This window comes from Centropristis striata, chromosome 9, assembly GCF_030273125.1.
Source record: "Centropristis striata isolate RG_2023a ecotype Rhode Island chromosome 9, C.striata_1.0, whole genome shotgun sequence".
Lineage (NCBI taxonomy): Eukaryota > Metazoa > Chordata > Actinopteri > Perciformes > Serranidae > Centropristis > Centropristis striata.
Genome location: NC_081525.1, coordinates 4,177,377 through 4,203,825, shown reverse-complemented (window position 1 = coordinate 4,203,825; position 26,449 = coordinate 4,177,377). Strand labels below are relative to the sequence as shown.

Below are 26,449 nucleotides of genomic sequence, written 5' to 3'. Positions count from 1 at the left end.
GATGGTGGTTAGCATGTCTGCAGTTTGGAGAGGCAGCAAGGATGTGAGTCTTCACCCTCGTTATAGATTTTTTTAAGTGGTTAAAAAACATTTTGCTGCTGCACCTGTCCACAATAATACATTACTCAGCCTCCATGTTGGTTCTCCTGCCTGCCTAGACACTAACTGTGGATAAGTACCTCATTGTCTTCAATAAATTCACTGTTTTTTCATACGTAGATAACATTTCTGTAAAAAGACTCACCTGTCTTTTCTGGTCCCTGAAGAACTCCCCTGTGTTTTCTATCACCTGCTCGTCAGTGAGCTGGGAGTAGGGCTGCTCCTTACAGAAGTTCAGGATCTCCCACAGCGTCACCCCGAAGGCCCACACATCACTCGCTGTGGTGAACTTACCCTGCACAACACAAGAAGGTGATATGTCGATCAAATGAAGGATTTTTTCCTCTTTAATAAAAGTCAGATGTGGTGTGAAGCAGCAGTCTCACCAGCAGGATGCTCTCCCAGGACATCCAGCGTATAGGCAGCACCGCTCGGCCCTGGATACGGTAGTAATCACCGCTGTACAGGTTCCTGCTCATGCCGAAGTCGGCTATCTTTATCGTGTAGTTTTTACCCACCAGGCAGTTCCGCGTGGCCAAGTCTCGATGAACAAAGTTCAGAGAGGAAAGATACTTCATCCCTGATGCTATCTGAGCGGCCATGTAGCACAGGTTGGTGAAGCTGGGAGGAGAGAAGATGCAGCTTTTAGTTGGAGATAGAAAAACACACACACAAATAGACAAACAGCACATATACAGCTGTGACTCAGTCAGGCCTGATTTTATCATAGTCCCAGGCCCTGGGACTATGATAAAATCAGGCAGCAACCTCCTGGTCTGAGCAGGGAGGCAAACCAGGAAGTGCCTTAAGCTGCATTCTACTGAAAATCCCAGCAGGGATATCAAAATGACCAAAAAAAGACAAAGTTACAAAAAAAAGACACAAAATGACAGAAAAAAAATTAAATTATTTAAAAAAGACACAAAATAACAAAAAAGACACAAAATGACTAAAAAAGACACAAAATGACAGAATTTTTTTTTTAATTACTTAAAAAAGACAAAATAACAAAAAAGACACAAAATGACTAAAAAAAGACACAATATACTATATACCATATATATATCACTTAATGACAGTTTATTTGAATGTTTTGTTTATTTTGTAAAAATGTCTTGTTCAGCGTTTGGTTGGACTAACAGACACTCTTTTTTGGTAATTTTGTCTCTTTTTTTGGTCATTTTGTGTCTTTTTTGTTAGTCTGTGCATTTTTTGATCATTTTGTGTCTTTTTTTTGTAATTTTTTGTTTCTTTTTTAAGTAATTTAGTGTTCTTACAATCATTTTGTGTCTTTTTTTAGTAATTTTGTGTCTTTTTTTGTAATTTTGTGTCTTTTTTTCTGTCATTTTGTGTCTTTTTTTTTTTTGTAATTTTGTGTCTTTTTTTGGTCATTTTGATGCTGCCTCCAGCAGCCCCCAGGTAATTTGAGTGTGAGACCCCTGGTATACAGTCTGTGGTCTCAGCACTCACCTGACAGTAGGTGCGTTGCTGAGCAGAGCCAGCTGTCCCTCTGGTTCGTGGCGGGACAGGAACTGGTTGAGGTCTCCGTTCTCCATGTACTCTGTGATCATACAGAGCGGGTCGCTGTAGATGCAAACAGCCAGCAGGCGGATGATGTTCGGGTCCTTCAAACGTGACATGATCTTTATCTCTTTCAGGAAGTCGTTCCTACACAAACACCAAAGGTAAGTCACGTATTTCATATGTACAGATCAGAATTATATGTACCTAACATTTCAAGGTTTAACTTTTTTTTTAATTTAACCCTGAAACTTTTGGTTTCAGGGTTAAATTTAAAAAAAAAGTTTGGATATTGGTGCACATTAGGGGTGGGCGATATGGCCCTAAAAAATTCTCACAATATTTCTTGAAATAGTATTTTTTAGTATTTTTGCGATATTAAAAAATACTGAAAAATATATAGAAAATGTATTTTTTGTCTGTATAAATAAATTAAAACCGTACAACACAATAAAGATCAAACATAAATCTGAATGTAGCGTATCAAAGCAAACCTTAAAAGTTGCCAAATAAAAAACATCATGGCCACCATTCTTTTCAAACATGAACTGTTATAAGTGTTTTTGAGTGTCTAAAAAACCGTCAAAATAAATCTTACTAATTATTATTATTATTATCATTATTATTATTATTATTATAAATATGCGGCCCGAGGGGACCTCTTGACTCGAGGGGATACCTTGCATTTTTGTTGGCATCTGATCGGAGCATCTTCACAGCCACTAAAACTGGCTGGTCCTCAGGGATGTCAAATAAAAACTCTTTATTCATGAACTCCTGCATTCCTTCTGCTTCACACAGGTGAACCTGAGCAGAAGAGAGAGAAATGCAACATTTATAGCTTTTGATTGTGTTTTAAACTCATCTTAAACCAGGGGTCTCAAACTCAAATTACCTGGGGGCCGCTGGAGGCAGCATGAAAATGACCAAAAAAGACACAAAATTACTAAAAAAAAGACACAAAATGACAGAAAAAAACTAAATTACTTAAAAAAGACACAAAACGACCTAAAAAAAAAGAGACAAAATTACTAAAAAAAGACACAAAATGAACAAAATAGACACAAAATTACCATAAAAGACAAAATTATTTAAAAAAAAGACACAAAATGACCCAAAAAAGACACAAAACGACAGAAAAAAAATTGAATTACTTAAAAAAGACCCAAAATGAAAAAAAAGGACACAAAATCACCAAAAAAAGTAATTAAAGGGACCTTCCACACACAACACAGTAAAGTGCCATTCATATAAAACTCACATTAAACTTTCATATCAAGGTCGGGGCCACAAAATATCGTCACGAGGGCCACAATTGGCCCGCAGGCCGCGAGTTTGAGACCCCTGTCTTTAACAGTAAGAAAAGCTTCACTCACCTCTCCGAACTGGCCCTCTCCCAGCTTTTCTTTAAACGTGAGCAGCTTTCGGGGGAACTCCTCCACTGCGACGTCCTTCCCTGACAGCAGGTCCATGGTCAGAGCGGGGATGGCGTACGTGTTGCTCCCCGTCACGCCCTGCAGGTTCACGATGTCCGCCTCGGCGTAGTGAGGGGCGCCTTCCTGGACCGCACTAGTCACCGTGGATTTAGAAGCTGCCGTGCTGGAAGAAGCTGGAACACAATACAGGAAACTGTAACTATGAATCCCAGTAAGATAAGGGATTGACCAAAAAAAGACACAAAATTACAGAAAAAAAGAGACAAAATTACAAAAAAAAAGTGACAAAATTACTAAAAAAAGACACAAAATTACCAAAAAAGACACAAAAAGACCCAAAAAAAAGTAACAAAATTACAAGAAAAAAGACACAAAATTACCAAAAAATACACAGAATTACCAAAAAAGACACAAAATGACAGAAAAAATACTAAATTACTTAAAAAAGACACAAAATTATTTTAAAAAAGACACAAAATGACCAAAAAAAAGCCACAAAATGACAGAAAAAACCCAAATTACTTAAAAAAGACAAAAAGACCGAAAAAAAGATACAACATTACTAAAAAAAAGATACAAAATGACCAAAAAAGACACAAAATTACAAAAAAAAAAAAGACAAAATTACCAAAAAATACACAAAATTACAAAAAATACACAGAATTACCAAAAAAGACACAAAATTATTTTAAAAAAGACACAAAATGACCCAAAAAAGACACAAAATTATTTAAAAAAAAAAGAAAAAAACTAAATTACTTAGAAAAGACACAAAATGACCCCCCAAAAAACTGACAAAATAAAAAAATAATACACAAAATTACCAAAAAAGACACAAAATGACCCAAAAAATGACAGAAAAAATACTAAATTACTTAAAAAAGACACAAAATGACAGAAAAAAACGAAATGACTTAAAACAGATAAGGTATTGAGCCTGTTAATGATCAATGATCCACCTACCAGGCTCCTCTGAGCTGGGAGCGAACTCGGGCAGCTTACATATGATGCGTGAGGGCTCCTGGTAGTCGGGGCCGAGGGGGAAGATTCTCTCGTAGGTGGAGTTGGACTCCTGCTCGCTGGTGGAGCTGGACTGGTTGTGGTTGTAAGCCAACGTCTCACTCTGTATTGACAAACTAGCAGTTAGTTCATCGTCCAGCATCCGGCGAGAGGCCTAGAATGAAGGACGCTGGGTGAAGGTTCAGCTCTGACTAGACATTCACACCATGGTTCATATCTCCTGGAGGCCTGCTCACCTTCTCCAGCAGCTTCTGCCACACCTGCCGCCACAGGATGATGACGATGATGACCACCAGGATGAAGATGATGGCCACCAGGCAGCCAATCAGGATGCGGGTGTTGCTGTCGTCTACTTTGTGGGTGGGGTCGTCCTCTGAGGGGGGCAAAGACAGACATCAAGCAGCAACCTGAAGTTTTTTATCTTTATTTTGCACAATAATAAAAACATCTGGCCAACATTACTAGACTTATCATTACAAATCCAAACCAGCCTCTCTTTAATTTCCTTTCTGCAGTAGTCATATTCTCTTTTTCATGTTTATGTCTTGCTGCACAAAGAAGATGATCTTGCAGGACAACTTAATGCACGTCAGAAATAAAGGTTTTCCTGAACGCATCACTGACCTGGCTGTGTGTTGGGTGTCTGGCCTGGCTTGGGTGTTGTCAGTGTTGTGTTGTACATGGCTGTATCTGAAAGGAAGATGAAACACAGCGGATCAGAAATTTAAAATACTTTTTATGGTTGTTTTTTTTAATGTAACAGCATCTCATCATTCTTTCCCCTCTTTTGGTCATTTTGTCTTTTTGTGGTCATTTTTTGTCATTTTGTGATCAATTTGAGTCCTTTTATGCTTAATTTTATGTCCTTTTTTTGTAATTTTGTGTCTTTTTTTGATCATTTTGTGTCATTTTGTGGTCAATTTTGATTCTTTTTTGGGTAATTTTGTGTCTTTTCTGACAAATCCCAAAGTATCAAGTTGTTACTTTCCAAGGAGTCTCTGGCTTGAAGCTGACTGTTACACACTCAGGAGGTCAGAATGGACCTTTAAACTGATAGCAAAGGACTTAGATTAAAGTAACAATAAAATATAAAAAAATATATAAATGCACAGACAGAGAGATGTTTTAGTTGTTGTCTGCTTCATTATTTGTCCAAAATTCATCGTATCAACTGAGTTTGTCTGATCTGAACTGTGAGATTCGGTTCAGTGAGACACTCAAAAAGGTTGAGAACTAGTGGAATAGAGGGTTAAAGTGTGCAAAAGTCGAACTACCAGATTTCTTGCCGCCGTTCCAGAATATATGAGCAGTTTTCTGTTCTTTACCTGACTGGAAGGTGATCTCGCTGAACAACATCCAGGCGTCGGCGAAGTAGAACTGGCACTTGATGGCGCTGGCCATGTGGTTGGCCAGGTTGACGGTGACGAAGCGAGCGCTGGGGTTCTTCTTGTCCTCCACGGGGCTGAAGGTGAGCGCCGACGCCTCCCAGTCCGCTTCAGAGCGGAAGAAACACACCGCCTGGCGGAAGGCCTTGACGCGCCGCGAGTACATGTTGTTACAGTGGACCTGGATACAGATAAAGAGGAGGCTTTAAGTCAGGGGGGGGCAATTCATTTTCTCAACTAACTGCTAGTTTGTCAATACAGAGTGAGACGTTGGCTTACATTATCTCACTTTTCCATTTATATTAAATTCAAACCACAAAAACAATATAGAGCATTTATTAATTTTATCCTAAAAGCAATAAGTGTTTTTGACAAGGTAACAAGATATCTGTGTTTTTGTGGAACGCATTTCTTTGCAGGTGGTAACCTCCGGGCCTGAGCAGGGAGGCCAACCAGGAAGTGCCTTAATCACAAAATTCCAGCAGGGGGCACCAAGTTTGACTGCAAAAAAAATCTGTTCATCCATTTCAATGCAAAATGAGAAAACTTCTCACTTGATTTATTACCTCAGAAATGTTTTTTAGGACAACACTATGGTCTCAATCACTAGGAAAAAATCTTCTTCAAGACAATCTGATGTCAATAGTTCTAATAATAGCCCCATTTAGGAGAAAATAGAAGATAAAGAATCGTATGATTTGGGGCGGGGCTACCTTTGATTGACAGGTCACTAACAAGGCGACGTGTCAATAAAGTTATATAAAACGTTATATAGATATAAAAAAGGACGTTTAGTGGTTTAGTCTCATAACATTGACCCTTTCACTGTATTTTCACTTAATGACAGTTTATTTGAACGGCAATGGGTGACGTCACGGTGACTTTGTCCATTGCATGCACATATGTAAATTGCCTTCAAAATAAAAGCACCGTGGTTGTATTTATTTCTTATTTCTGAGTAACCTCACGCTGCATAATGCCCACTTCTGCTTTAAGTGCTGATGAGAGACCTACTTTAAAAACACACACATAAAGGGTAAATGTATAAACAGGAGGCTCACCTTCATGGTGGTGAAGTTGCGTATGCGGTCAAACTCAAACATGATTTCCACGTATCCAGAGGGGAAGCTCTCGTTAGTCCAGCCCACGTAGTCGTAGCCGGGCCACACGTTGTAGACGTGACTGAGTGTGAAGTCATCCAGACCACACACACCGTCAGTCAGCTGGCCCAAACCCTCCGTCATACTGAGACACAGAGACAGGAACGTCCTTCATACAGTCATCACTCACTTTATTATGTAAAACTGTTCAACTCAGTAACGTAAATATCTAATCAGTCAATCACATGGCAGCAACCCAAAGCATTTAGGTTTGTAGACATGATGAGTGAGGAAGAAAGGAGATTAAAGTGACTTTGTATGGAATAAGACAGCTATCATAAAGATGTGTGCATGATTCTAACCACAAAATTGTGCTTTTATATATGTGATACTGGGCTTACACCAAAGATGTCCCCAGTCCCAGACTAAAAACTGAAAGTCTTTAGTAAATCTAGGAGTTTTACTGGAGTCACGGCGCTCCCCGGTTCCAGACCGGCCAGTAAAACCAGTAAAACCACTTCCACAGGAAAAAGGAACATCACAATAATGCCTCAATAAAAATACAGTGATGTCATATATTTAGATGTTTCTTAGTGAAGAGAACAGTAAGGAGACCCAGTTAATAATTTAGAAATAAACGTATACATAAATAAGTAATAAATAATGGATGATTAATGTATGATTAACTAAATGAAAGTGGATAGAGCTGATAAATATAATTATTCAATTAAACACATTATAATTAAATAGGACATAAATGTATATCATGAATTAATTTCTAAATGTTCCTTTCCTTTATTCTTCCTTATATCTATTTTTACTATAAGTCACTGAGTTTTGTGTTTTCATTATCTCTAAGCCAGAATCATCAAAATTACAAGAAAAACAGGCTTGAAATATATATAATAAAGTTTCACTTTCTGAAATAATTGACAAAAAATATTGAACTTTTTCATGATATTCTAATTTTTTGAGGTGTCTGTATAAGTACCTCTGTTGATAAGTTTTTATGATTCCTCCACTGACCACTAGGTGGCAGCATTGTAAAAAAGAAAAACAACAACTCCTCACTGCTGCTGTTGGCTCTGTTAATGCAATAAAGGCCATTTTCTTTTCTCCTCCACAGAGAGAAGGAAGCTGCCTCCTGTGTCATGGAGGACATTATTCACCATCTAAACACGGCTGTCAACAAAAGACTTATTGGTCCTTTCCGGTTTCTAAACTTGAGAAAAAGCTGCGTTGACTCAGTCATTCCTATGAGGTATTGCCTAACTAAGTAAACCACCATGACCCACTCACCACCGCCTGTCACCATGGTGACGGGGCAACAACAAGGTGAGGGGGTAAAAAAAGTCCTGACCAAGGATGAGAGCAGTGACAAAGCAGAGTGGTGGTGAGAGGGAGAATAATGAAACACTTACTTACTCAACCTTTCTCCTTTATCATTTAAAAAATCGGTAACGCTTTATAATAAGGTCCTTAATAACCATTAATTAACAAGTAATAAGGCATTGTTCTCGCTTTAGATCCGGTAATTGCAAAAAGCATAGTTAACTTATAGTTAACTTATAATAGATGAGCAATAAAGCATATTTTAATATCAATAAGCAAACAAAATAAGATTAATAAAGGCATGGCAAAGACATAATGGGTGGGTCATAGGTGTTTGTAATGCCATTATTAACACTTATATAAGCTTATAAACACACAATAATGTTAATAAGCATCTTGTAAGGACTTACAATGGCCTTATTACTTGTTAATTACTGGTTATTACAAGGACCTTAATATAAAGCGTTACCAAAAAATCTTAAAAAAACCTATTACTACTTCAATAACCTATTATAATTCTTGTTTCATCGCTACGTTGTGCCTTTGTTTTGTTTTTCTAGTTTCTTGCTCTGTATAATTCTATGTTCCTTGTTCTTTTTTATTTTTATGTTATATTAGGGAATCCCACTATTCAAGCCCCATTTTTGGGGGGTTTTCCTGGCATGTCTTTATTTTATTTCAATATGTATATGGAATATATAAACTGTATTATTGTTGTTGTTATTATGTTATTTTCTTTCTTTAAAAACGGTGCCAAATAAATCAAATCAATCAAATCAAATCAAACACACACACACACACACACACACACACACACACACACACACGTACCTGTGTATGAGCGCCCCGTCGTAGACCGAGTCGTTGAGATAGGCCGGCTGAGACGACAGACTCATCTGTTCTCCTGCTGGAGCGTTGTAGGACACCAGGCCGTCTGCAGAGCAAAGGGAAATTATTTTAAGATTAAATCACCCTGTCATCTTTCCCTTGAAACCATCATTATAAACTTTGCTGCTCTGCAGGAGAAGCATTGCTGAAGAAAACCACAGCATTTGTTTCGAAATTGAAACTGAGATTTTTTTAAGCTTGCTCCAGCTTCAGATATGAACATTTAAATAAATAAGCACATGAACCCGCAGGGGGCCGTGAAGTTGGTTATTTTAAATATGAGATCTTGTGTTTGGGTACTTTGTGAAATTTGAGGTCGTAGTGAAAGAATAAAAGAAAGAACATTTACTCAGCTTTAGTTACTTTTCAGGTCAAGATGTATGTAATAATAATAATAATAATATATAATATATTTTGAATATATAAAACAATCTGAGTGGGTCCATTCAACATATATCGTGTATTTACATATACACACATATATATATACACACATATATATATATATATACACACTATATATGTTGATATATTATTATTATTATTATTACTTATCCTTTATCTAACCAGGTAAAAAATCTCTTTTCCAAAAGAGAGCTGGCCAAGAAAGCAGCATAAAAAGTGACAAGTTACAACATTTAAACACAGTTAACATAACCAATTAAATACAAATACAGCCATAACAACAACACTGAAGGAGCCTCAGTAGAGACTTATAAGGAACAGTCACATCAACCAAGAGAAATTATTTCTTTATCCTTTAGAATCCATTTAAATTCACCAATTGTGATCAACTCAGACAATCAATCCATCCATCCATCCATCCATTACATTACATTACATGTCAAAAGCGTCTGCTAAATGACATGTAATGTAATGTAATGCATCCATCTATCTATCTATCTATCTATCTATCTATCTATCTATCTATCTATCTATCTATCCATCCATCCATCCATCTCACCGAGCCATTCACAGCCGTAGAGCTCCACCCTCATGCAGACGTTCATGGAGTGGTCGGTGACGGGCATGAAGCGGACGAAGCGAGCGATGATCGGCGGCTCCAGGTCCTTCAGCACGATGTCATAAGCGTTCCTGTTTCCTTCAATCACCTGCAGGTCAACAAACACACCTTGACCTCAACAAGAACTAATGACAGAGAACGACCTTCTTTTATTATCTATAAATCATGAATGAGTCCAATAAGCAATAATCTCTATTAGCACTATAAACATGACAGGCCATAAAAAGCATGAGTACATGGGGCATCTTTATCACAAATGTGTAATAAAGGTCAAACAGATTATACAGCCACACTCTTGGTTAACCTGTTATTGTCCAAAGAGCTTTTTGGTGGTTGTGGGCAGTGGATGTTTAGGGGGAGATAGCAGGTCAACAATAAATGACACATAGAAGTGGTGACATCATCTGAAAACTGAGAACCTGAAGATTAATCTGAGATGAAGCTCACCTCACTCAAGTTGTTCTGGTCAAAAACATCTAATTAAAATGACTTAATGAATGATTTATTTATTTATTGAAGCCTATTATGGTGAATAAAGGGTCATAACATTAGTGGACGCTTTCTAAAGTCCAGTCCAGGTTCAACTGGGTCCCAGAAGTTGTTGCAGCAATTTTTGGGTTGATACCATTTGCTACACACATTTGGTGCTCAATAATGCAATTTTATTCATATCGAGAATGGATAAAAATGGTCAGAAAAAAACTACAGAATATTACATCAATATATAAAGAACATAGAAGAATCCATGCTGAGATTTAGGTCCAAAAACTTTGGTCATTTTGCAGATTTCTGTATTTTCAGCGATTGGATGACGATCACTTTTGTTCTACAAACTGCTGATAAACCCTCTTATTGTCAATATACCTAGGGAAACTATACACCCTCTGAATGTTGTAGGTCTCTAGTTTGTGGTTGTAAAGTTTCATGAGGCTGTGATTATCCTAGAGGTCACAGCAAATCATTTTATACACTGAGCTCCAGACTCAAGAAAAGCCCTCACTGCAAAGAGTCTCAGCTTTACACTGATACAGTTTATGTCATTCAGCCTGTTTAGGGACCTCAGGATGCACAAATATTCACATACAGTAGGTGGAAATGGAACATTTGTGCTACATGAGAAAAACGATGTGGTTTTTGCCTTAAACTGCATGTTATCAGCATAAAGTAGGCATGTATGTAAAGAGGAGACTTGTAGGAACACAGAGGGCATATTTCATTGAGATAGCATGACATCAGAGGTCACATGACCGCTTTGAAAATCACCAAAATAGCCGAACTTTGCAACGTTTTTTCAACAACTTCCCGATATGGTATCCTAACATGCTTGGGCTCTATATATTCCTTAGATCTTCTAGTTTCATATGTCATCAGTATGTTATATTTACTATACTCCTAAAATGAGTAACATGCTGAAGACCTACCTCTTCCAACAATACCTCGGTTAAGTCATGGTCACCTCATACATATATTTAAAAAAAAAAAAATGCTCTTCTTCTTTTCTCTTCTTCTCTTCTTTAACATATAGCTCTCCTGTAGCGATGACAGTTGGCTCTTAAAGTTCTGTACTTGATACCTGTGGTCTAAGTCTGGTACCTTCAGGTTGAATGTACTTATTGTAAGTCGCTTTGGACAGAAGCGTCAGCTAAATGACATGTAATGTAATGAACCAGGTTAAAGCCCTGACTGACCTGCTTGCCCTGTCTGTTCCTCCATGAGATCCAGCGGCTTCCGTCCCGGCTGTACTTGATCTTGTACATCTGGGCGAACTCGTTGCCGATGCCTCCCGCGTGTCGCCCCTGGGTGCCCACCAGGGTGATGAAGTGGAGCGAGCGCAGGTCGATCTGGAGGAACTCCTTCAGGCTGTCTGGCTCCACTGTGATCTCTGGACACCACGCGCCATCGCCCTCCTCAAAGTCCAACCTAGTGAAAAAAGGAAATAACGGCGTGTTGATGTTCATGTTAGAATTATAGCAGGAAAAAAAGGAGAAAAATTAGGACAGGATGGAGAGGGAGAAGGTGAGAGGAAAGTAGAAGTGAGTGCGGTGGAGGATTTCAGTTCTTAACGGCCTGTTGTAAAAACATCTGCGTCGTAAATTCATCTTAGTGTTAACTTTGGGCAAGGGGCTGGCAGGGGGAGGGGGGGGGGCAGCCGGGATGGATGGGGAAAGTCTATTACATCATTATCCTGATACCCACTGAAGGCCACCCAAGTTCCTCTGCACACACACACACACACACACACACACACGGCTCCTTAATCATGTGGCTGTAAGTACAGCTGATACTCCAGTTTGTGGCTGACTGCAAATAAACAGGAGCAGGCACCTTGCAGGATAAGCCACCCACCCACACACACACTCATTATCAGGGTAAACATACCATGAAGCACGAGTGTGTGTGTGTGTGTGTGTGTGAGAGGGAGACAGACCTACCTGCCGTATCTAGCAGCAGTAGATTCGGACCACTGGCTGGAGGCAGAGATGTCCTCGTCCTGTATCTGTCCTCCTGACATGCCCAGAGGATACCGACACACACCTGAGGACAGAAAAAAGAGAGAAACAGATTAATTCTAAACTGAGAGAAACTCAATATGAACATCATCTATTGGACATGTTCAGCCCAAAGGGTCTGAATATGTATGAAAAAGGGCACTATTCCATCAAAAATGTATACACAGTGTATTATAGACACATTAGAAAAATTTAAATTTGAATTTCAAAATATATCAAGAAAAAAAAACATCTTCCAAAAATCATGTCATTTGCAGTATCACAGCCAAAATTATTGCAAAAACAAAAGTGAAAAATGACAAATATGGCTGAAAATGTCCTGAGTGGTCCCAGAGGGTTAAAGCTACCTGAATTATCACATTTTTTAAACATGCAGCTCCCGTCACTTCTCTCAGACCAACCACAGCGCTGGTTGGCGTTGAAAACTCAAAAAAACAACTCAAACATTCAGCAGCGCTCACAGACATTTATAAGACAGAACTACTTAATTCCCAGCTTCTGTCAAGAAACCTGAAAAATGTGATGGATAGTGCTGCACGGAGGGGTGGGGTGGTGAGTACCACACACACACACACGCACACACACACACACACACACACACACACACACACTGGAGCAACCACACACTCCTTGCACTCAAATTGTGGTTGCCTCATTGAAATAATAAGCTGGATCCATTCAGTGTCTCTGCCAGTCCAAACAGTGCTGGTATCAAGCACATGTACAGGAGTTAGTTTCTGTGTGTGTGTGTGTGTGTGTGTGTGTGTGTGTGTTCTTGTACTTCCTACATAGTGAGGACCGGAACACGTTTTTAACCAACAGAGTGAGGACATTTTTGCAAAGTGAGGACATTTTGGCTGGTCCTCACTTCTTTAAAGGCTTTTTTTAGATTTCAGACTTTGTTTTAGAGTTAAGGTTACTAAAAAATGATAATTAACTGAAACTGTATTATGTGGTTACAAAACGAACTAAAATTATAGTGAAAATGCCCTTAGTTTTTGTCTTTGTCAACTTTTTTCATACATAATGAAGATGGATAAAGACAATTGAGGCAAAATTTACTGTGACTTCTTTTAACCTCCCACCCAACAAATACCCCATTACAAAAAACTAAAACTAATAAAAACTAAACTAAAACTAAGGCATTTAAAAAAATAAATACTAAACTAAAACTAACAAACTCACTCTAAAAACTCATTAAAACTAACTGGATTTGAAAACAAAAATTCACAACGACATTAAAACTTAAACAAATGAAAAATCCAAAACTATTATAACCTTGCAAGGGAATTCACTTACAATGAGGGTCCTCACAAAGATAGAAGTACAAGAATGTGTGTGTGTGTGTGTGTGTGTGTGTGTGTGTGTGTGTGGTAAGGCTGGCAGGTCTCAGCCCATCACGCCCCCATGGTGTGGTCAATAGAAGCAATATGCCCTCTGTTTCTCTGTTTCCTGCCCTTCCACCCCCTCATGTCTCCACTCTGTCCTCCTGTGTGGTCTCTCTCTCTCTCTCTCTCTCTCTCTCTTTCTTTTCTTTTGTCCCCTTCAGTGGCAAAACAGCAAACGATAAAAGTTAACAGAGTGATTTAGAAAATCTTCATCTCATTAGGACTCAGCTGGATAGTGGCTAACTGAGCGTGACACTGCCAACATGGCATCTATTAACAGTTTAACAAGGCTTTGAATGATTCTTCTGATTTCTGAGTGTTTTTCTGGAGCAAAAAAAGAAAAAGGGCACTATTCCATCAAGTGTTATCTGCAGCATGCAGCGACAAACATCACCGGTAAAACAGGATTAATGTTCTGTTAGTTAGACAATTTACATTGCAGCACATAGAGAGTCCGGCGGCTAATGGTGCGTTCAAGGTCTACACGAATGTCAGAATTTTCGATGTTGTTCCGAGCTCCATGTTCCGACTTTCAGTCTAAATTGAACACACCATAAGGCATTATGGTAAGAACGTGTCACACCCGCCTTCAAAATAAAAGCAAACACATATAGCTTTCAAAATAAGAGCACATGGATGTGTTAGCAGAATCCACAACAGAATTTGCAAGAAAACTGTAAAAATATGATGCCTTAAATAAAACATGAAAGAACCTGTATTCTCCTTTACAATCATTCATTAAAATACACAATGATTAAGATGGAAAAGTGGCATTAGAATGTGGGCAAAGGGCAAAATTGTTCTCCTGGGGAGCATGCTCCCGGACACCTGGACTTTGTTTGGGTCCCCCCATCATAGTCTCAGAAAATCCTGACAGACAAGAAAATGCCCAGCAGTATGTTCAGGGTAATTAAGGAGGAGAGATGTTTTTGGGTCCTTTATTGAGTCAGCTTCAAGTCAGTAAATTGGTTTAGCTGCACTGGGAATTTAATGTATGTCTGTACTTCTTTTATTTATGTAAATATGTTGGTTGTTGTTTACACTACAGTTCATTTAGGCATGATGTGAAAAAAATAACTTATTGAGTTGAAATCATTTGCTGACAGCTTCGTCTCCTGCTTTGAATGATTCTTCTGATTTCTGAGTGTTTTTCTGGAGCAAAAAAAGAAAAAGGGCACTATTCCATCAAGTGTTATCTGCAGGTTGTGTTTTGGTCTTCCAGTGATAACTCCACCTAACAGGATATGACCGCCAGTTAGCCTCATTTATGGATGAAAGGACCTTTGGGAAAACCTTGATTTCTGTGTATGTGATAGCGTCGGCTTTCAGCAGAGCTGGAGGCGGAAGTTTCAAGGAGCCTGACCCTGTTAGCCTGGCCTCTTGTCTCACAGAAAAACCTTTGAGAAGATGCCAGCAACAGCACAGCTCCAGGTTCAAGGCCTTCTCTGTCCCTCTCTCTCTCTCTCTTTTCCTTCTCTTTCCCTCCCCGCGATTCTCTCTTCCTCTTTTCTTGATCTCCTCCAAATATTTGCTCAAAAGTCAAGATGTGAAAACACCCTGAAGCTTCGGGGGCTGGGACTGTTGACCTGATACGTCGCTCACATGTCTGTGTGCACACAGAACCAGGCGTAGATGCAACCACACACACGCATGCAGGCTTCATCTTGGCAGTGACAGCTTGAAGGAGGCACAAACAAAAAACTCTTCCAGATGTCTGCCTTCGCCTCCTCTGTCCTCCTTTCATCTTGTCCTCTCTAACCTTTGTTCCATGCTGCCCTCTTCACTTATCCCCAAATGTTTACACCCCTCCCCTCCGCTCCGATTTCTCTCAGATCGCCTCGGCTTTGGGCAGACCACATCAACAGAAATCATCGTACTCTCCTCATATTCTCATATTAGCGGTATATATCCTTGGCAGCGTTGCTATGAAACCATGTTAATGATAGGTGCGGCGCTCAGACTGCACGTACGATAGCTGTAGTAAAACACACATTCTCAGAACCTGCTTCAAGAGAAACAGCAGAAATCTCCAATAAATGATTTCAAAATCAGGGGCAGGATAAGATGACAAGGAACGTCTTTCAGTGTTTGAAAGTGGAAAAGGCTGGAATGATCATCACTGGCATCATCCAGCAGCTGAAATGGTGAATCGGTCTTCGGTGCAGAGGTTATGGGGTTTGAGGTGGTTGGCGTTGCTGCACTTGTGAGAGCCAGAAGAGCAGCACAGGAGCCTCATTCACACAGATTCACAAAGAGTATAAACAGTAGGGATGTCACGAATAGTTTGAAGCTTCAATCACATTTTAAATCAACATCTAAATGCTGCACAGCCCTTCCTTTGGCATCCCTAATAACGCTGGTTAAACTCAGTATTTCAGCACATTTTATAAAGATTAGGCTACACTAATATTATAAGTATTATACTAGGCGTTTTGTACAATTACATTCCAGTGGTGGCTGCGTAGGATTGTTTCCGACTTGGGTGATCCGCCTCACTCCCCACAGTGAGGAGACTTCACCGGGACAGACGGCAGCTCAGGTGCTGAAGGTTTCAGTTAGCAACTCAAGTTCAGCCAGATCAAACTGTGATCCTGGACCACCCCGACTCCACACTGGATTGGCAAACTTTCTGTTGCTGGTTGGACCCACTAGCCACCAGACCCCAGACCCCAGACCCCAACACTGGGGTTTGCACTGGCTGGGTTCAAGTTGTTACAGTCCACTCTGCTGCAGGGACGTAGATGGGATTTTAGAACTGGGGGGACGAAGCTGTCAGCAAATTATTTCAACTCAATGAGTTATTTTTCCACTCCATGCCTTAACCAAAATATGTTTTATTAAAACAATTTTTTATTTGAACTGTAGTGTAAACAACAACCAACATATTTACATAAAAGAAGTTTGTACTTGAAATTCCCAGTGCAGCCAAACAAATTTACTGACTTGAAGCTGACTCAATGAAGGACCCAAAAACATCTCTCCTCCTTTCATCACCCTGAACATACTGCTGGGAAACTTCTTATCTGTCCAGTCTGTCAAGCCTTTAGAACCAGTGTTTCCCACAGGATTTTTTTTTGTCAGAAATGTTTGCCCAAAAAGCCTAAATCTGGTGCCTCTCGCACATTCTAATGCCACTATTCCATCTTAATCATTGCATATTTTAATGAATTATTGTAAAGGAGAATAAGGGTTCTGTTTTATTTAAGGTGTCATATTTTGACAGTCTTCTTGTAAATTCTGTGGTGGACTCTGCTAACACATCCATGTGCTCTTATTTTGAAAGCTACATGTGTTTGCTTTTAATTTTGCTGTAACACCTCATGGTGTGTACAATTTACACTGAAGCAATAGTTTTCAAGAAAATTCACATTTTAAAAATGGTCTAGAAACATAAATGGCACACTGTGAAAGCTCCTATGATTGAACTTTCAACTGGCTTTCTCAGCTCGTCTACATATCATATATAAATAAAGTTATTACTGTAAATAAAACATGTATTTTCAATAAATAGATGGACTCCAGAAGGGTTAAAATGTAAAAAAAATGGGATGACACATTGTCAACAGACAAAAAGTGTCCCTTAGTGGAAACACTGGGATGATTGTGTGCATGTCCTGTGGTATGAGGTGGTGACATAAGTAGTGTAACTTTTTTATAACGTCTTGCCAGAAAAATACAGTGATACTCAGACAATGCAGCATCACTTGCCGAAGAGGAAACACGGAGCAATTACGTGGGACATAATTGATGAAAATAGGAGTCATTATCAGAGTCTTTAACCACATCCTCGAGGGAGAGAGTCAGAGAGACGGGCTTCAGTTTACCGTGCCGGATGTGTGACCGCTCTTCCAAATGTTGGTTTTTGCTGTGTTTATTTATCCAACCCAACCCACTCAGAGGTGACCCCAGGGGTGAGCTACGGGGGCAGGCCAGTGTGTTCGCTTGGACACGCACACATCACCCCTCCACTCACATCACCACCACCCATCAGGATCAACATTTGGCCACAGCATCTAAAAATATCGCCCCAGAAAAAGGTGGAAAAATACCAGCCTTGTGTGGTGGAGGAATGAAGAGAGAGAGAGAGATGAAGGAGTAACGGACCAAACCCAAACCCCTCTCTCTCTCTCTCTCTCTCTCTCTCTCTCTCTCTCTCTCTCTCTCTCTCGCTCTCTCTCTCTCACCTCTTGATTTTTACCGCACCCTGACTACTGAAAGGCAGGTTTGTTCTGTCGTGTTTGCTGTCCAACCACCGGCTGGCTCCAAATACATTCTCACACACATAAACACACTCACGCATACATGCTGTGTAATCATGCAGGCTGATGTTCACATCTGCTACATAATGATACACCACTTTGTGGGGTCCCACAGGGATCCATTCTTGGACCTTTATTATTTCTTATTTATATTAACGATTTATCAAATGTCTCAAATATTCTTTCTCCAATAATGTTTGCAGATGATACAACTCTATATATGCTACATTTAATTCCTGTTTTAAAATTCTAATTCACACACAGATACACTTTTATATCATGTACACTTTTGTTTTTATTTGTTTTTTGTTATTGTCATTATAACTTGTTGTTGATGTTATACATATGTTTTTTTTTCTATCATCAGTTTATTACTTTCTTATAACTTTGAAATTTTACAATTTCACATTTCGTTTTGGTTATTTTTCATTACAGAAACTTCTGTAACCTCCGATCCATTCAAGGACTGTCAGACAGTTAGAATTTCAACGATAAAAGCCTTTTTTTACAATTTTTTCTAGGATAAACGGTGTATTTTTAGCGATATTTTAAAGAAAGCATACTTTTTAGTAGGATGGTTCAGACATTAGTCAATATTTTTTTTAAAGCAATGGATCAAACGACTAAAAACGGTTCATTTAGTGGAAAAACTCACACAACATTTTATTCCAGTGACTGGGTTGGGATCACAAATGCCGAACATAAACACGTGAACTAAAACAGCTTAGTAGTTGCACAAGTATTCAAAGTTTCCACGTCAGAGGAAGAGTATTTCTTCTTCCAAAAGTGACTCACTTATTGATTCAAAGAGAAATCTGTTAATTGATTCAAGGTTTACTCTAAACATCCTCCAATAATAGAACTGCTGGATATTTGGCTGCTCCGCCCGGGCCTCTGCTCATGTCCACACCTCCTCCTCCTCCTCCTCCTCCTCCTCCTCCTCCTCCTCCTCCTCCTCCTCCTCCCTCCACAGTGAAATAAAGTTCGCCCACTCACGAGTAAAATGGGAAAGACAGGGATGGTATAACTCCATTGCTTGGGAATTTTAAACAGGGGAAAGTTGGCATCACTCAACATCTCAGCTCTACTAAATTCAGCCATGAATATTTCCAGACTGTGGAAAAATGAGCCTCTTCTCAATGCAGCAGAACTAAAGCATTAGACAGAATTATAGGTGGATATATCCTGCTTCCATATATTAGAGCAGGTTGAGATTTAAGCTTTCAGTGACACTTGAGGTGATTTTTTAAAATGATGGCTGGTGGGTTTTCCGAGTGGAGAAATCCCTCGGGTCGGATTACCGATACAAAAGTTTGTATTGAATGATGAACTTGTTGAACTTTGACCATGATCAGATGCACAAACAGTCCTTTCCATGACTTATGAGTGGTCAAATACTGGGAAACACACACTACACACACTAACACACACACACACAAGTGCTGGGGAGAAAGACAGAGCCTATTTCAATGGACTTTCCTGCTGTCAGAATGTCTGGTATGCATTAGCCACAGACTCCAGTGGGATAGCTGGATCCACAGTATGCGTGTGCATGCGGGTATATGCATGCGAACAGGCACACACACACACACACACACACACACACACACACACACACACATAGTTAGAAGAGAGAGAAGCAAAGAAAGTCACTCCCACAAGGGTCAAACACTCAAATTCTTAATTAAGTGCAGTTGAGAAGATGCCTCATAAAACATCAACAGTCAAAAGTTTTTGGATGGGAAATGGTTCGAGATTGAGCATCCAATGTTGCATTCACAGCTGGTTAAATAGGGCAGAAATGCAGCTATTAATACATATATATATATGTGTGTGTAAGAGACATACGCATGAAAGTAACCGCAGCGTGCACACACTATTTATCCTTCTATAAACGCGCTCTATGATCTCTATCTCGCTCACCCTCTCTAGTTTTTTTCTCGCTTTTTTAAAACTCCTTATAAAACTCTCTGCTCTCTCTTTTATTTTGTTAGTTCTGGCACAGAGAACAAATGAATGAGAAACCAGGTTCTGAGTGTGTGTTTGTGCAAAAAAAAAGGTCTGTGTGTGTATTTGTGCAGTGAAAATGAGAACGAATCACGGTAGAAAAGAGCAGATCTATCTGTCTATCTATCTATCCATTCATCCATCCATCCATCCATCTATCCATCCATCCATCCATCCATCCATCCATCTATCCATCCATCCAGGCCGGTCATCATGCCTTCATGTTTGTTTTTATTTTTAATGCACTCTCAAAAAGAAAATGGGTGTATTGTTGTTGTATAACATCTGGAATATAATGTGAAATGTTTTATTTTGAAAGTGGAAGTGGGTTGGAGTGAGGTGGGAGGATGTGGAAGTGATGGGGCATTTTTTTTTTTTTTCACTGATATTTTTCTTTTTAAATCCAGAATGAGGTCAGTGTGACCTGTAAACTCTTTGTTGAACTTTTCTGACAAGAAAAAACATTATTAAGGACTATTTTGACGTGAGCACATGACTTTCATTATCCTTTCAACATTGAGGAAAACTCGTGATGACAGAAGCTTTGAGGCTGAAGTCATAAACAGTAGCCAGATCGAGGTTTTTACTGGCAAATATCTGCTGTATTTCTACAATTTCAACAATAACCAAAAACCTCTCTTTGGTTCCTGTTTGACTCCGTCTCTGCCCACCAAGTGTTGCTACTCTATTTCCTTGTTAAAAAATTATTGGTCCTTTTTCATTGACATCACAAAAAACCACCCGTACAGCAGAGGGAGAGCTGGAGAAAGGCGTGCATGCTGGGATCAAAGAGGCCAAACCAGAGAGAGGGGACCACATTGCTCCCACAAAGCAGCACTTATCCAAAATCAGAATCAGTGGCAGTCTGGACTGGAGCAACAAACCCAAAGCTCACAAAACTCATTTTACAGTATTTGCAAATATGTGATCTCATTGCAGCAGGAGATTCGAGTACAGACTACGGGCTCAAATATGTGCCACCAGAAACTGAATTTGAATTATTTACATTTGAATTTGAATTGCTTTACTTGAATAATTGCATTAAAAACCTGAATTTGAATCACATAATTTGAATCATTGAATTGAAAAACTGGATCTGAATTGTAATATGAAATTTAATTTATTAGTTTGGAACTGAACATTCAATTCTCACAATTCAATTTCAATTTTCTGCGAAGAGTTGAGTGCAGAAAACGGATGTGTTGATTGGCCGAAGAGGCGCCATGGCAACCGGGTGGCAACAAATGTTACAACAAAAAAAACGGAGGTGCTGATTGGCCGAAGAGGCGCCATGGCAACCGGGTGGCAACAAATGTTAAAACAAAAAAAAAACGGAGGTGCTGATTGGCCGAAGAGGCGCTATGGCAACCGGGTGACAACAAATATTACCAAAAAACAACGGAGGTGCCGATTGGCCGAAGAGGCACTATGGCAACCGGGTGTCAACAAATGTTACAAAAGAATATGGAGATGCTGATTGGCGGAAGAGGCGCTCTGTGTATCTGTGCTCGATTGCTCTGCCTCAACTACTCGGATGTTCGTCACAGAAAATGTAAATTAAATTTTGCGAACTCAATTTGAATTGTGAGAACTGAATGTTCAGTTCCAAACTAATGAATTAAATTTCATATTATAATTCAGATTCAGTTTTTCAATGCAACGATTCAAATTGAACAATACAAATTCAAATTATGTGATTCAAATTCAGGTTTCTATTGCAATTATTCAAGTTAAGCAATTCAAATTCAAATATGAATAATTCAAATTCAGTTTCTGGTGGCACATATTTCAGCCCATAACAGACACCCTAAATCATAGCAGTGTGGCAGCACAGACCTGGGTTGACCTGTGATGTGACGGCTCCCAACAGGTAGAGGAGGATGAGCAGGAGGAAGTGGACGTCCCACAGGCGTTTCATCCCAAACACATGCACAGAGATCGGCTTCCAATCTGAAAGACAAGATGGACACAGCAGGTTACACAAATGTGCTAAACATATGTTTTCTTTCAAAGGCCGCCAAAAATAAACCTTTTATTGCAGAAAGAAACGGTAAAAACAGGCATTATTGATGAAATTTGAACTTTTCCGACAGTCCCTGAACAAGTCATAGGTTACAAAGTTTCCATGAGAAAAAAGTAACCAAAATGAAACTTAAAATTTTAATATTTCTGTCATAATCACTTCATTCTACATGTCTTGTTTAAAATATTGCTAAAAATAAAGTTTGGAATAACTAGATCCTGTTAAAAACATTAAATTCTGCTCCTCAGTCGACACTGTGAAGCCATGATCGATTCTGCTGAGACGAATGGTCACATGACAAATATTCACTGAAAACCTGTTTACACAGAGCAGAGAGGAGAGGACAGGAGAGGCTGTTTACACAGAGCAGAGAGGAGAGGACAGGAGAAGTTGTAAAAATGCAAATAGTTCAATATGTATAACGTGGAGAACCAATCCCCAATATTCACGACATTTGTGGGCAATTAGAACAGTGTTGTATATAGAAATAAAATTTTATTCCAATCTTTAAAAGAATAATTTATCAGATATTCAACTTGCGTTTCTTCTTTTCTTTATGATTCATGTCATTATACTGTGCTATTCTCCACAAAAGACATTTTTGAGTAGTTTACACTTCTAGCCATGGTTGTGCTGCTTCCATAGAGCTGCAGGACTTATATATTCTATATATATATTTTATAAATTGCAGTGAAATACAAGAGCACAGTGAGTAAAATGTAAAAAAGAGCAAAAAACGCCCTGAAACTGTTTGGGGTTCAGAGGGTTATTATATAGTTTGACCACATGGTATGCCTGCATGATGAACATACTGTATCTATTACCTCCGCCTGCCAAGGAGGTTATGTTTTTGGGTTATTATGGCGTAGAGGACTTGACTGGGAGTGGGATAAGCAGGGAAACACAAACCGGTTTTAACCTCGCTGTGGGTGGAATCAAGGGCCCGGCCTTGGTGAAGGTCTGCGAGGTCTCTCCGCTCTAGTTTATTATGTATTCACGCCTCTGTGTTCATGGGAACCAAACACTTGTTTGCATATACAAGGGGAAAATAGGAGCTTAATTGGAGGCATGTTTTTATTCCGCTCAATAAAAGACACAATAATTGCCACCAAACTGAAATTTCCACTTATTTTGTGCTTTATCGCTCTATGAGAAAAGGCCTATTAAACTCTAACAGTGGTGATATTTCAATATCAACTCAATAAGCCTCAGTTCATATGCAATTAAAATGGAGCTTTTTTTTGTCATTTTATAATTTTAACATATTACGCACTAATTGTAGGAAGAAATGATGAATAAATGTTGGAGAGACGTTGAGTCACAGACATGACTTCAGCTGCAGCGACGCAGCGCCAACAAGCCGCCTCCAACTGACCGCTCGCTCCAACAGCCGAGCAAAACAACCAGTTTTAGGTCGTTTCTGTCCACATTTCATTTGTGATGTGACTTCACAAAAAAACAAAGAACTGTACACACCCTCGGTACCGACACATGAAGCTGTTCTTACTCAGCGTTGTCGACGGGACGAGGACGTGTTCAGTGTTCAACCACATCAGCAAACACTTCCACTTAGTTTGCTTCATTTAAAACGGCGACTTGTAGTTACATCTGATCATTAACTACTTGAAGAAAACCAGCTGGAGCACTTTTACTGCAGCTCTCTGTTATATAACTCAGCTTTATTGTTCACACCATGTTAATCACGTCTTATGTAACAACACTGTGCAGCAAATGAGACACTTTGATGTAAGTAGAGAGAAGTCAAGTGTCATTCTTTTGTTTAGTTTCTAGTTGTTTTTTCTTCTTAGTTTAGTTTAAATAATTATTATTACCATGTTATATTTTATATACACGACAGGCCAAAAGTTTGGAAGCAACTTAAATGTTCTGTCCACAATGGCTTTCTTAAAATCCAGTTCTTTGGATTTCTGGATGTGTTTACTGCATTATCAGACTTTACCTTTATTGAATTGAACCATTTTCCTCAATTTACCTTTAGGTAAACATTGATGTTACCAGACCATTGGTGAATAAATGTCAACAAAATAAAGAAGGGCTTAGTTTTAGGGTTGAGAAGATTTGGAAGAGTCACAACTTCAGTGCAAAAGTAAAAAAACAAATCACAGTTTGCATTATTCGCTTTAGTTCTTTGGCTTTTGAGAGTTTAGATACAAAAATCCCAATAAATCTCAACTGTGTTCATATCTCTGACAAAAGAAACAAGAGTTCAGATTTATATATTAAGGAAAGAAAGATACACAAAGTCTAAGCAATAAAAACCCAAAGACCTGATAATTATAGTAAAAATGTGTTCTAATAAGTGACTCTTTATATAATAATCACGTTTATTTTGTTGCAAAGTATAGCAATGAAACTATGATCTTTTTTTGTCCAAATTTGATCTTGCCTCCAAACTTTTGGCCTGTAGTGTAGATTTTCATTGTTTATTTTTAACCAATTCAGATTTTATTTTACATTTTTACTGTATTTTATCTCCTATCTTTGACCTTTTGCATCTATCTATCTTTCTTTTTTAGATAGTAATGATTTTGTGTCTTTATGTGAGTGCAGGCGACAGGCTTTGTGCTCTAACTCCAATGTAAATACTGAAATACATCAACAAAGCAGGGTTATCTAAACCCAATTACACATGACACAAAACAAAACTACCAGAGAACTGTGGGAATATTTGTGTGTGTGTGTGTGTGTGTGTGTGTGTGTGTGTCAGACGTTTCCTGGTCTTCATCATCGGCCAAAATCAACATTTTCTTGACGTTTCCCCGTTGAAATAACAGTCAGATCAGCAGCGTGCTCCTCAGGCTGCAGCGCTGCAGTCCGGTCTACGGGACGAGACTGAACTACAGTAAAGACCTCCATTCAATCTGCTGCCAGTGACTGTACAGTATTATCATCTCTTTGTTGCTTATATCCCACAGGGGGTCTCAGCAGCAGTAAAACGGTCTGCTACCTCTCCAGTTAACCTCGCTCTGCGTTAAACTCTGACATATATGAAGTGCAGCTTCATGTTGCCTATGGGAAACAAACCCAGACCTGTTGGTTTTGACCTCAAGCCAAAATGAACTCTATTTTTGACCAGCAAGCTGGATTTTGTAAAGATACCTGATATTGGAGAACAATTTCCTCAGCTTTCCACAGCTACAATGATTGAACATGTGTATATGGAACGGCCTGTTCCTATTCACTGTTTGTATTTAACCCTCTATGGCACGCATTATGATGCCAGTAAGGAAAAAAATGTTTGGAGTGTTTTTTTTGTCTTAAAATAGACTCAATAAACATAATCTGAAGAAATTTTATAATTCTTTTTTTTTTTTTCTGAAGTTTTTGGGGATTTGTTGCCCGTAGGCAAAATTGTACCATAATGGTGCACAAGTGAAAAAGAAAGTTTTTTAAATTAATTTTAACGTAATTTGTTTAATAAACATGTGTAAAAGATTCAGTAGCTTCAACAGGGTACAATACATAACATAAACATAAACCGGTTTCTTGTCTGATTGTTGCCTGTAGGAAACATTGAACCATTGAACCAATGACCCATTGGAATGAATGTCTTCAACAGTCTAAGTGTATGGAACTATCAGAAATGAAGGTTTACTCATCTATCAGTAGGAATATATATTTTTCCAGATGGAAAAGGGCCAGAAAATTATGTTTTGAGTGACTTTTTGTGGGGCAAAATGGCAAAGCTGTTTCCTTTGGAAAAGTCTGCAAAATAGGGTTTCAATATGGCCTCCTGGAGGTCATGTGACAAATTAAAGCATTGCTATTGGTTCCCTATACTCTTCCCTCTTTTTGAAAGTATTGCATCACTCAAAAACATGACTTGTAGAAATCTGACAGGCCAAAAATGGGTATATAGAGGGTTAAGTCTACAATAACTAATGCAAACCAATTCATAGACAACCAACATGCAACATAGTTTAAAGACCGTCACCTACGTTACTCTGTCAAGTAATTTGGTACTGAAGTAGCTATTTTAACCCAAACACTGTGCCTTTTTCCAAACCTGAACCAAGAAGTGTTTTTACAGAAAAAAAAAATGTTTTAATAAGATATGAATCCATTCATAGGAATCTGATGTATTCTCAGCCTCAAACTAGTCTCGTGTAACGTGTGTTGATGGTCCACCCACTGGATTTTGTGACTCTAATTAGGGTCTGACTTGCCTCTTTCATTGTGCCTTAACACATAATCTTATTTCTTTTTCTTACTTCCATTTCCTGCAGCTTTAGATTACAGCCACTCCCCACTAAGACGCCTTTACTAAAGCTTAACGCCTCTCGGCTTTAGCTAATGAAACACAAACACCTGATGGCTTGTGTGCATTTGGGAGTCAAAAATGTGTTTACCATGTGCTGCAGAACATTTATGTAAAGACTGCTTGTGCTGTATCAGGGAGGAGATCTGACCTTTGGTTTTATGTTTGGAGCCTCTCA

The 26,449-nt window shown here is 38.9% G+C and overlaps 1 protein-coding gene across 2 annotated transcripts in view; it reads right to left on the bottom strand.

The window, feature by feature from the left end:
* Positions 1-26,449, bottom strand: part of ddr2a (discoidin domain receptor tyrosine kinase 2a) — a 49,121-nt gene that overhangs the window by 2,075 nt on the left and 20,597 nt on the right. Inside the window, exons 2-16 of one of the 2 annotated variants that reach the window (XM_059341938.1) lie at positions 21,806-21,919; positions 12,238-12,340; positions 11,494-11,725; positions 9,746-9,893; positions 8,725-8,827; positions 6,523-6,706; positions 5,402-5,642; positions 4,701-4,766; positions 4,313-4,449; positions 4,020-4,230; positions 2,997-3,229; positions 2,300-2,427; positions 1,570-1,767; positions 486-720; positions 245-394 (exon numbers count right to left, since the gene is read on the bottom strand). In XM_059341938.1, the coding sequence (XP_059197921.1) occupies positions 245-394; positions 486-720; positions 1,570-1,767; positions 2,300-2,427; positions 2,997-3,229; positions 4,020-4,230; positions 4,313-4,449; positions 4,701-4,766; positions 5,402-5,642; positions 6,523-6,706; positions 8,725-8,827; positions 9,746-9,893; positions 11,494-11,725; positions 12,238-12,340; positions 21,806-21,887 (2,451 nt within the window). In that variant the 5' untranslated portion in view covers positions 21,888-21,919. The remainder of the gene's footprint in view (positions 1-244; positions 395-485; positions 721-1,569; positions 1,768-2,299; positions 2,428-2,996; positions 3,230-4,019; positions 4,231-4,312; positions 4,450-4,700; positions 4,767-5,401; positions 5,643-6,522; positions 6,707-8,724; positions 8,828-9,745; positions 9,894-11,493; positions 11,726-12,237; positions 12,341-21,805; positions 21,920-26,449) is intronic. The other variant, XM_059341940.1, reaches the window with a different exon arrangement.